The following is a 12,946-nucleotide window of genomic DNA, read 5'->3' on the forward strand; positions in this document are numbered from 1 at the left end:
TGTTGACCAGATCTCTTGTGAATACACTTGTTCACTATCTGTACCAAAGCACAAACCCAGTTTGTTCTACAAGCCCCCTTTCATGATCACAACATCTCATTTATCTCAACTTGCTTTCCAGAACATTTCCAATTGTATCCTTTCATTTCTCAAGGAGTAATAACTCCCACCCCCCCCCCCCAGAAAACACTTCATACAAGAGACAGTAAATGTATGCAAACCATAAAATGTTTATTTGGTTAGTTCATTAAACATTGTTTAAGATAATTCAATGTTGGTCTGGTACCCTTCTACAAAATAATTCAAGTTTTCGACAAACCTCCAATACATAAAGTAAAGTGACTTTACCATACACAAATTTCAGATCAAAATACAGCATTCTTTTTTCTTACGTTTTATAAAACCCGGTCAATACAAACTACATTAAAAAAAAGTAACACACTTTCACTGATCCTTAGTACAATATTACGCCACAATTTGCACAGTGGCTGCAGAGCCCTAGAGCACAGTCCATGTGCTTTAAATTAAAACAGAACAAAACAAGAACCCATGAACAAAAACCCTTACGTGCTCCCAAAGGTATACGGAATATGTAAACAAAGTGCCAAGAACCATTTTTGCATTTTTAAAATATGTAAACCTCAAAAGTAGACCAAGAAAAGTAAAGGAATTCAATTTTTCCCCATCACTGAGATGCAAGACATTTAATGAAAATAGACTAGTGGACAAAAAGCATGAGAAATGATCCCGAAGCAAGCGTTCAGATCGGCTGGGCTTGATCCAGCTCCCCTAAAACTCTAATGGACAAAGAGCTTTGATCTCTTCCAAGAGTGAAGACTGATACAACTTTTGCTGGGTAGTACATACCTGTTTCAAGAGGGAAGGATTGTTGGCAGCCCAGGAAGCAGATCTGCAAATCTGTAAGTGTTTGAGTTTGAAATGGCAGCAAGCGTGAACTGGCAACTGTTTGAAACATCACCAACAGAGTCCTCAAAAATCCTTTGAAGGGGTACTGTAACTGGTTGTAAAATAACTGGTTTTATTTTGAAAGAAGTAACAGACTTATTTCGGCTCTCTGTATCCACAGATTCAGTATCCATGGATTCAAGCATCTACGACTTGAAAATACACCCCCCACCCCGACACAACAAATCCCAAAAGTCAACATTGTCTTTTCCATTTTATATAAGGGAACCATGTTACCATATCATTGTACATAATGAGACTTGAGCATCTACTGATTTTGGTATTCACAGGGGGGGGGGGTTTCCTGGAACCAAACCACAGCAGATACCAAGGGCCCACTGTACATGGATGTTGCACCTTTTGTAACCTGTGTTTGGCATCCGCTGGGGTTTGGGTTCCAGTACCCACCCTTCCCATGGATACCAAAATCCGTGGATGTTCAAATCCCATTATATTCAATGGGATAGTAAAATGGTGTCCCTCATGTAACACAAGATCAAGGTCCACTTTGTGCAATTCTTTGAATATTTTCAAGCTGTGAAAGGTTGAATCCATGGATACAGAATCCATAGATAAGGAGAGTTGACTGTCTGTAGAATTTCTCCCACAGAGAGCAAATGGCATTTCTATTGGTCACAGAACTGGGAAATCCCTCTTTTCAGAGTTCTGTGTGTTTATCGGAGATGCTAGATCACAGCCCCTGTTTCTCTTAATTAATTAACAAAACATGAATTTTCAGCGTTACAACTTTTTCCCCCCAACACAATTCTTCAGGATCACAACATTGGAAAAAAAAAAGTCAAAACACCAGCCACTGACAAAATAGTGTACAAAGAGCACAAACAGTACACTCTACTCATTATGCATCAATATCATATATTCCATTGCAAAGCCCAGTTTTCACTAATCAATCACAAAGTGCCATTGAAATTGCACATTTTTTTTCTTCAAATATAACCGTATGAGTTAGCATGCACAACACTGAAACAAACTCAACTTTAGTTTTTCTTACATAGATTTTGTTTTTAAGTCCGAGCCAGTAAGATACAGCATCCCATACACAATAAAATCAGGGGGGAAACCCAACAATACAACACTTACTTAACTATGGATTTGTTCAGATGCCATAAAAAGAGAGGTTCAACAAGCCCTTCGCTATGGACAATCCTTTAGCAGAGTTCTAGCTGAAAACCATTTTTTATCATGGGGGAGGACAAACACAGTTATGGAAGGATGAGCAATTGTGTCCCTTTAACTTTTGTTATGTTGGCTAGGGATGATGGGAGTTGCACCAAAACACTAAGAAAAGAGACCCACCTGAGCTAAGGGAATGGGATCACATTTGGCTACTCCCTGGATGGCAAACAAAGTAGGCAGACCTCTGGGCCTCTACCCCACGAATTGCTCCACACAAGACAGCTTTCCATGTAGTACCATGATTTCCATCAGTTTGCTTTTACCTTCTGCAACATTCATTCAGCACTATAATAGGTGGGGATGTGGGGAAATGTCTTCAGGGCATCTTATGAAGAGGTATGGCATCTGAACAAACTCTGTTGACCGAGTTGAAGGAACGAAACATGATCTTGGAGGTCCACTAGTTACCATGTACCTTACGTTTTGCACAGAACTGTGTGTTAGCATTGGCAGCATCAAGTGTATTATCACTAGTATTGGCAATCTACAGGATTTAGCATTCTGAACACCCCTTGTGGCACTACGACTTAAGATAAATGTCTGTTCCAAATATCTAAAACATACTCCTTTCAGTCATTTGGTCTGCAATTCAAATATTTTCTCAAACAATATCTAGTGGAACCCAGAGACTAAAATTAATTGGGTACTAACTAGTAAAAGATATGCTTTATGTGGGACTCCTTTATGCTTAGGCCATCTGATCTGGTTCCCATCCCATTCATGATTCTGGACCTTTCATGTTAATCTTTAAAACGGCAATCATAACAGCAGCTATGGAAAGGAAAGACCATTTCCTAAAATTCAGCACTTCAACTGCGATGGAAAGAACCGGGTCTTATGATTATGTGACATATAAAGTGATCATTTATTTTCATTAATAGCTTCAGACAGGCTCATTGCTATGAGTCTCTCCCTCTAGACTAGTGGTAATATGTTGTACACTTCTGTGATTGTTCTTTACCGCTATCCTCTTAAAGCTGCACTTTATGTCTAACTTGATATCATTAATATATAACAAAAATAACTTGATTAATAACCCTATAAATAGCATATTAGCCCCAATCCAACACTTTATGACTGTAGGTCCCATGGGAGGGAGAGCTAGTACATAATCTTCCCTGTTAGAGAATGCCTTTCTGACTCAGTGCTATCCGTAGTCCCAACTAAGTAGACCCACTGAATGACCTGGGTTTATTTAAGTGTTGATTTACCATTCGGCAATCGACTCTGTGTGCTTACTCCAGCTGGAACTAGCAATTGGATTTAGGACCCTGTGTGCATTTCTCAACACTAAAGAACTTGTCTTTAATATATACAGCAAAATGTATAATGATGGAAAATGTGGGTTGTTTGCCCAATACCCCTGCACACATCTAACAAAAGGAGTGCATTTATTTGAAAGAGGCATAGAAATTGTCAATACAAAAAAAAAAAAAAAAACACCTTTGAAATTGCACAGCTACACAATGCTAATTTTATATAGTGTGTGCTTCCCTAAAAGGCCACTTTGAAGAGTAAAAAAAACTATACATTTCTGTAAATAAACACTGTGGATGTGTTGGAAACACAAGAAACATACAATTGCTGTTTGACGTGGCTACATACGAACAAAGTCATACAACGCTAAAGAACACTAAACTCTAAAACATTGTTTGGCTAATAAAAGAAACAAGATATTTCAATCCGAGTCCTTTTTGATTCCATCTAAGGAAATTTGGAAACATAATCCAAAGTAAATTATGTGCATTTAAATCCCAATAAAGCCAGTGTTGATAAACACAGTTCAAAAACCGTACTCTCTCATTTACTTCAACAAAGATCATATCCATGTAACTTTCTCTGGCTTGTAACTTTTATATTAACTAAAGACCACACATTTATTCTTGTTAAGTGAAACACAAATGTGCAAATAGGACAAAAGGCATGAAAGACTTGCCCAACAATGTGGCAGTCTTGCAAATAAATCCAAAAGGATTATTACCCAGACACAAATGACTATTAGTCAGCCTGCCTGCCTACACAAACCTAACTTTGTCCTTTTTCCTGAAACAGATAAGCCTCAGGTAGACATCCTGGCTGGAATGCTGAATGGCCAGCAAAACATAACCAAAATGAGGTGTGTAGTGTAGTGGAGTCTCCTTCCTTGGAGGTCTTTAAGCAGAGGCTGGATGGCCATCTGTCAGGGATGCTTTGATTTGGATTTCCTGCATGGCAGGGGGTTGGACTGGATGGCCCTTGTGGTCTGTTCCAACTCTATGATGTGAAAGGCTTTATTGTCTTCAGGTAATTGCAAGAAATTCACTACTGCCTTGCAGGGTGCAATGGCAGAAAGCAAACATATTTGAAGAGAATTCAGAGAATATTGCCTCTCATTTACATAGCCCTTTTCAAAAGTGCACACAAAGCAAAGTTGCATAGCTGGGGAGGCAAGCAAACAGCTGGACAAAGGGCTGGAAACTTCCTTTTCACAGAAGTACATGTTCTTGTAATAGCTTTGCCAACTATGGATTTATACAGAAGCTGATATTTACCTGAATCTTCTACAGCCTTGCATTTGTGGTGAAAATAAGAATAGGGCAATTCAAAAGTCTGAGCAGGAATTTAACCTCTAACAGGAAAAAGAGATATGCAGTATTAGTTGTACCTAGGACACATGTCTCAAACATGCCGCGGCCATGAGACGTGGGAGGGCAATCTGAAGCAGAGAAGGAAAGCAGAGAACTACTCGACTTGAAGCACTCTACTTAATCTGCTACTACAGAGATAAATAAATTTTGTGGGGGTGGATGTTTCAGATGGGAAGAAAGCATGAGGAAGGATTGAATTTCTATCTTTGTGGCCCCCGTACAAACTAGAGTTGCCGCTGCAGTTTTAATAATGAAGGAGGAGACAAACAAGAGACACAGCGACGTTATTTAAAGCTATGTTTAGTTTGGCTATTTCCCTTCCTTCTTCAAAGACTTCGGAGTAGCTTGACAAATTTTCGGTTTGTTATTCATTAACCTCCTGCTTTAATTGGAAATGTGGGGAGAGGCAGCCTGCCTTCCCATGGTTTAGGACTTTTCAAAATGGTAAGAGTATCAGCAAACATTCAAAGTCATTAAAAACAACAACAACCCAGTCACCTAATTGGTTTGGCCAAATTCCAACCAGATCTAGTTAATCTCAACGGGAGCTTCTGTCGACTCTGGATGGAACATACAACTAAATGTACCCCATCATATTTTAGCTGCTAATTCTCCTTGAGAATTAAAATGCAACTTGACAAAAGGGATCTGAACAATTTCATGAAGGACTATTTTGAGGAATGAGTCTTCATGTATGTGAAATACTTCATTTTACAGTAATGTACAAACTGGAAAAAGGAGGTAGGGATGGGGGAAACTTCAGTAAAGTGTGGTTATTACATTGAATGAGAAGGAAAAGATTCCACTTCAACATTAGAAAGAACTTCCTGACAGTAAGAGCTGTTCAGCAGTGAAACATGCTCCCTCCGAATGTGATGGGGCCTCCTTCTTTGGAGGTCTTTAAGCAGAGGCTGGATGGCCATCTGGGGCTGCCTTTATTGTGTATTCCTGCATGACAGAGTGGGGTTGGACTGGATGCCTCTTGGGTTCTCTTCTAAGTCTATGATTCTATGAAAAGCATAGATAAAAACAGAGTAATTGAATATGGACCATTTTCCTTTCCTCAACCAACAATGGACTGAGGAATGAAGAAACTGGTCACCACTTGCCAAGAGTTATCATTCAAGTAATGATAAATTCAAATCTTACAACCACAGTTGTCAAGAATTCAGACTTTACATCAAAATAGCACCTTTAAGAATGAAAAGAACAAGGCTGTTGGTATCAAAGCAGAATAAAATATGGAGTGAAACTGAACAAGCAAAGGTTGCTTGCACATATGTTAAATGATTATTCTGCCTTTCCTGAGAAGCAAAAAGCTGGACGTTCCCAGTTTAACGTGCATTTATTCTCTGGCTAAACCCTATTGTTTTTATTTTACTTGAACATAACTGAAATCAAGCAAAACGGGGAACAGAATGTTGAACGTCATTTCTACATTGATGGACTAACTTTAATTCTACATGGAGCTCATCAGATTAATATACTTCCTCCCTTTGAACAAAAAATCTCGCATGGTTAACAACAGAAGGGGTTTTGCTGTCTTCAGTTCTTTCGCAGAGCAACATGGAGGTGATGGAGTCTAAGAGGGAATCAGGAGTGATTAGATCTCTGTACTTTGTAAAATTGGTGCAGCAAGACCAAAACATTTTTTCTGGGTGTCCTCTGCACTACATATCCCAGTCGGCTTCCTATCCATCAGCACCAAAGTACTATGTAACAACCAGAGCATGCAAAACTATTGGGACAGTAGTGTCCATAAGCACCACAAGTAGTGATGTCTTCCAAGGCAATTTTGGAATATAAATTAAGAAAAAACTGTAAGTACCTTGCAGTACCTTCTTCATTTAAAAAATTCTGAGATGTAAGATGTTTACCTACAAAAGAAATATCTATCCATTTTGCAGCTCTATTCCCCCCCCCCTAAATTCTCTGCTCCAATGGATGAGATTTGAAGTACCTGCATAGAAAAGAAATGGTTGGCACTTATAGCAGATTTTTCTTATTGCATACTGCATTATGTCTGACAAATAGAGGCTCTGTGCTTTTGGATGCGAATTTGACCCAAATACTGAGTAGAGACATTCCTTTAAGACAAAACAAATCCTCCTATCTGTACCATTAAAAGTTGTTCTAAGAATTTACAATACATTTTGAAAAGAATGGAACTTATTGCCCCCTCACTCTTAACCTCCATTTCTGAACAATAAAATTAACAGTGACTGAATTTTCAACCACTATCTCCAAGGTGATTCCATTTCCATTTCCAACAAGCTTTGATTTCTAACCTTTCATGTGGAATATAAAATGAGAGTTTGCATAAGTACACAAGTAGTTTTGACTTGCATCCTAGCGAACATTTATTATACAATGCTAATGAAGTCAGGAATCAGACAGGAATTCAAGTTCAACACAACAGAGGACCTTACCGTGGATTTCTGCTGATGGAGCAGAAGAATCCAGTGGAAAAGGATTGGGGCGATATTTCTGACCCACTTCTCTATATGGCCCAAATACTTGCTCCAGAGGGTTGGGAAACCCTCCAGAGCTGATTTTCAGATAGCTCTGAAGGTTGCAGATAGGGAAGGGAACTGCCCTGTTGTCATAAGCAGCGGCACTATGTTGGATTTAGATAAACTACATCCACACTACAGAAATAATCTGATTTAACTGTCATGATTTAATGCAATGGAATTTTGGGAACTGTAGTTTGTTGCAGCACCAGAGCTCTCTGACAAAGAAGGCTAAATGCCCCCCAAAACTACAATTCCTAGAATTTCTATAGCATTGAGCCATGGCAGCTAAAATGTGGTGTCAAACTGGATTATTTCTGCCATGCAGATGCAGCCATAAAGGACTGGCAGCATTGCCACAAATCCAAAAGTTAGCCAAGTGATTCTACAAACTTACATAACCTTGATACACGCAGAAATCTTTTTCTACAGCAGTATCCCAGAAGTACGAGCTGAAGTCAGTTAGTCCTACTATGTTACATGTCCACTCCTCTATGAACACTCAGAAACAGATCTTATTTTTACCAAATCACAGCAACTTTGATCATTCTTTGATGGCTAAAATGGATGATCTTTCCCCACACTGGCAAGTAATTACCAGCCACATCCTAGCTACACACTGGCCCTCTGTCCAACTATGTGCACCCAACCATATTTTGCCACATTGGTGGGATGCATTTGGCAATAAGTGTGCTTCTAACAACCCAGCAATGCTATGCCACTCCAGAACAGCAGCTGCGTCACATACTAAGTATTTCCTGAACAGAAGCTCAAAGGATGATTCTGCAGAGGAAAAAGAAGAAAACTATTCTACTTTGTTACAAACTGCAGTTGTTGTCATCTTCTTTGTTAACCTTGCCTTTCGTATTTAAACCAACAACACCAAAGCTCTTTCAAAGTTTCAATGGAGTGAAAATAAGATTCCTCCTAGCATCATTAGACTCACAGTATGGAATTTTGTTTCTGGATAATGGATGCTAACCTTTACCATTAAAAGCTCAGTGGAAGTGTAATGCAGTGCCTTCAGAAGTCACTACAAACAACTGGGAAATCCTCAGTTATATTGCAAGTTAGGCAGCCTTGTGTCAGAGAAAGTAAAGAGGGTGGCCTCCTTGGAATGGTCCAACCATGCAGTCTTAATAGATGAAAACTTCCAAAGGAGCGAGAAGCTCAGAAAAGGAACTATGAGCTTTGACTCCATTAACTTATATAACTAAGAAAGTGGGAGAGAAGTATGCATAACCATCTCCAGTGGACCAGGACCCCTAAAATATGAAAAAACAAAAATAAACGGGGCAGACAAGTGTATTCGTTATTCCAACGCATTCAGAATCTTGTAAATTAATAAATCTGTAGAACTAAATATGAGAACTGCAAAATCAAGTAAGATCTTTATTCAAAATTCTCCTGATAATGGATCGTAACAATTAAAAAAGACCCCAAATGTGCTAGAGATATAAATATTTCTCTACTCCATTGCTATTGTGATTCTAATGGTAGTCTATTAGGAGCTCTCATTTTGTCCCAAATGCAGCCAACTACTCATAATTATCTTCTCTTGACAGCTTTTCCTGTCCTTACTTTTGTAAAGGTAAAGGCTTTCCCTTTGATACGTTTGTGCTTTTTTGTACACTTGTAGTATTTCTTTGACCAAGAAGAGTCAACTGAACAGAAGTGTGAGCTGTTTTCTAGGTTACCTATACTGTTATCAAGAGGGTATAAATCAATCAGGGGAGCCCTCTCCCTCTCTTTATCATCGTGGAAATGTAAAACTAAGAATTGTCCAAATCCCAGGAGTGTTGGAAAGGAAAGAGATGACTCTGATTATTTGCTATGGAGTAGTCAGCCATTTGCAGCTGAAGCAGAGAAAGGAGGAGACTGCAAGAGAGGATGAAATGCTTCAAGGAGTGGCCTTTACTTTTTCTGAAACTTCTGAAGCTGAAAAAAAGATCTATTCATACAATAGCACACAGGAACTCTCATGAGGGACTTTCACTCTCAGGAGTTGTAGCTCGACTGTTTGCATGAGCCAAGCCATTTGTTCTGGAGTGTACAATTCTGAGTTTTGAATTAGGAAGGCATTCCATATGTATGTGCACACACATATGCATGGAACACAGTTTTGTATAAGAGTTACACTGTGTGGTATTAAAAAGGAAAACCACCATCCAGTCAATACGAAGTAGCTCAAGACTGCAATTCTGTGCACACCTAAAAAGGCGCTGTGAACCTATCAGGACTTGGTCTAAGTCCTAAAGGATTGTACCAGAAGTCTCTTCCTTCAGCAGGACTAGTACTTCAAATGTGAAATCACCTTTGGCTGGATCACAGATTTTGGGAAACCTCTTCCAATTCAGGCACAGCAGTCTTTTTTATTTGGTCCTACTGGTGGCCTCCCTTATCAGTGTCCTCCAAGACAACAACAGAAACACCTCTGGAGTCATGTTAATGTAAACAAGAGCAACATCTGGGCTAATAATAGACACTGTTGAGATTCTACAACTTTGCAGAGCGGAAAACACTGTCTTGTAACACTATGTGTGTTCTAAAGTTGCCGACTATGGACCTTTTCAACTGTGCAACCCCACACTTGTATTCTTTTTATTAGTATTATTATTATTGGAGTGTTTCACTAACAAAGTAACAAAATAAAAGTTTTAAGAAGTGAGGTAAATAATGTTCTACCAGAAAAAGTTATTCATGTACAATGCAATTAAATATTAACATCTGTGAGAAAACAAAACTTTAAAAAAAATCTTGGAAGAAATAAAAATAAACTTCACTATAACTACATTTGAAAGTTCATCAGTACACAGTAAAACTATACTTTAGAAAGAGGTCGTCTGTATACCAGCTTTTGATCCCTAACAGTTCTCCAGACAGAGTCTGAAATGTTTTACAGTATTACTATTTAACAGTTCCATCCCACAGTACTCCAAAAACTAATATTGTACCTTCCTCACTTTTCTGTACTTGGATATAATTATGAACATTATCAGTCCTGTAAACCTGCAGCAACTTTCAAGTTGTTTGGATACTTGTAGTAACATTTGCAAAGAAGATTAAAAAGAAAATGCTGCACACTCCATTCACTGCATTGATATTTCAACTGTGGAAAGCCCAGCCTTCCTGTGCCTGCGTTGAATGAGTGGCTATTGCAGCATCTGACACCCACACAATAGCTGTGCGCTGGTCCAGAATAACGCCTTTAGATCACCTGTGCAATCATCCATCCTCTATTGGAGTGTAATCCTTAGCTCAGTTTAGTTTAGACCATTTTAAATATGTTTTTATAAAGTTTTTAGGAATGAGACACACTAAAAAAATATGACATGTATACAATGCTATCCTTTCAGGCACAGGCCTTAAAATTGTGAGGAAGGCCTCGAAGTAAAGGTGCAACTACCCATCTCTCTCCACAGTGGAGTTAACAGTCTCTTTTGGCATAGGAGTGAAATTGGTTTTCATGCATGTCATTTCTTATGTTATCAACACTATCCAAGGTCAATATAGCACAGTTATTCATAACAATTCCTCTTGGTGAAACTGTACCTTGCTGGTTCTCCCACCCTTTCCCACCCCTATTTCAGTAGGCTTCCTTTCAAAATCCTCTGCTCCTTATCTGAAGCGAAGGAATTGCTTCGATAGTATGGTTTAACATTTTTAGATAAGGTGACTCAAAGGTGACCCACCTTGACCATTTATCACTGTACAATGACTTGCCTCAAATCAAACGCTGAGGCTTAAGCACTTAAGCAGCTAAAATAAAAGTTAGAACTTTTACCATACTGAAGCCGAGCATACAGTTTGTTTCTGCTGCAAGGTGTTTGTTTCTCCTGTATATAAAGCTAAATTGTTATGGTGGTCCTCCATTCTTAAGCTCTTTCTGTCTCCTCGGCTTTCTGAATGTATCTCAAGGTGAAGGAACACGGATGCGGAACAATCCTTGTTGAAGCTGTAGACGGAAAAGCTTGCAGTTTGCAATCCGCAAAGCTGCACATCCCGTCCGGCGAAGATCTGATGGAGACAGGGGCTTAGTATGGTGCCATGTTCCAGTGCTTCTTTTAAATTCTCGAACGTAATCGTAACTGGTACCTAGTAAGATAGACATTAGGAAACAACTTTACCCAATTCATTCAATACAATTTTGTAGGACCTTAAAAGCATAAGAGCAATGAGGGAATCAGACTGAAGGCCTGTCTAGGCCTCTATTCACACAATAGCACATCAGCTCTGTATGAGAAGCCAACCAGCAGGACCTAGTTCCAGTTGTAGTTTTGGTCTCACATTCTTGGTAAATGAATGTCTCACATTCCTGGTAACTGATAACACAGAGGTATACTGCTTCAGATACTGAAGATGACGCATAGCCATTCCAACTAGTAGCCACCAATTCATTTATTTAGATCTTTTTAAATGTTATCCAAGTTGGCCTCTTGTGGCATTTAATTCCACAGCTGATGAAGTATACACATAGTGTACAAAGAAGCACACCCTTTTATTTGTTCTTACTCTCCCACTATTTGCAATAGAAACATGTTGCCCAATTGGTCCCCCTACTATTAAAAATGAAAGGTAAAACTCAGAGCCAGTGATCAGTGGTTTGAGTGTCAGATAACAACTGCTTGGCCACAGAACCTGCTGGGTAAAATCTTTTTAGAACCTATGTTTGGCCAGGCAAAAATACATATGCATACAATAAGGAAAAAACAGAAATACATTTATTGTTTAGCGTCTGACCTGTATCCAGATCCCCAATCACATAAATGCTAGCACCAATGGGCACAGCTCCATACACAAATGAAGAACTAGCTGGGATGCACAAGTTCTGATCATTCAGGTAGATCCACCTGCAACAAAAGGCAAGATTTAAAATCTGACTACAATCCCAACATCTAGAAGCAAAAAACTAAACTGGCCGACTAATACACTCTAGTAAACAGACTCAGTTTTAAATAAAATAGTCTAATTATTTGATGGCTCTTATTGAGTACCAACAGACTGCTCCATACTGTATGACAAGGATTACTGGAGGAATCAATTAACTTTATAGAACAGCACCCTCTTCTGGTTGACAGAAATGTAAGCAATAGTTACAACTGTTAACTCCACTGTGGAGAGCTGGGCAGTTGCACCTTGTTTTCTGCTGCTCCAGAGAAAGTACACAGAGCAATGGATTCAAACCACCGGAAAAGAGATTCCATCCAAACATTAGGAGGAACGTCCTGAGAGTATAAAGCTGTTCGATAGTGGAACACACTCCCTTGGAAACTGAAGGAGTCTCCTTTGTGGGAGGTCTTTAAACAGAGGCTATCGGAGTGCCTTGACCACACATTCCTGCATGGCAGGGGCTTGGACTTGATGGCCTTCAGGGACATAGCCAGAATTTTAGGAAGGGGGGGGCCGGGGTGGGTGCCACCATTATGATGGGGCTTGGGGGGGGCGGCAGGGGGGGGGACGCCCGGCATCCCTCGAATGTTGTGTTGGGGGGGGGGGGGGGGGGGGGTCCGGACCCCAAGATCCCCCCCGGTGGCCTTTGTGGTCTCTTCCAACTCTATAATTCCATACCACATGCACAGACCACCACTGCACACAAACATGATTCTGGCATATATGGCATCACTTGGTCACCTCAAAACATTT

At 39.6% G+C, this 12,946-nt stretch overlaps 1 protein-coding gene across 1 annotated transcript in view; it reads right to left on the bottom strand.

Annotated features, from left to right (window-relative positions):
• Window positions 1-210: 210 nt before the first annotated feature.
• The window catches only part of GAN (gigaxonin), a 29,198-nt gene continuing 16,462 nt past the window's right edge, over window positions 211-12,946 (bottom strand). Inside the window, exons 10-11 of the mRNA XM_042438242.1 lie at window positions 12,044-12,153; window positions 211-11,398 (exon numbers count right to left, since the gene is read on the bottom strand). Of these exons, the coding sequence (XP_042294176.1) occupies window positions 11,217-11,398; window positions 12,044-12,153 (292 nt within the window). The 3' untranslated portion in view covers window positions 211-11,216. The remainder of the gene's footprint in view (window positions 11,399-12,043; window positions 12,154-12,946) is intronic.

This window comes from Sceloporus undulatus, chromosome 8, assembly GCF_019175285.1.
Source record: "Sceloporus undulatus isolate JIND9_A2432 ecotype Alabama chromosome 8, SceUnd_v1.1, whole genome shotgun sequence".
NCBI lineage: Eukaryota > Metazoa > Chordata > Lepidosauria > Squamata > Phrynosomatidae > Sceloporus > Sceloporus undulatus.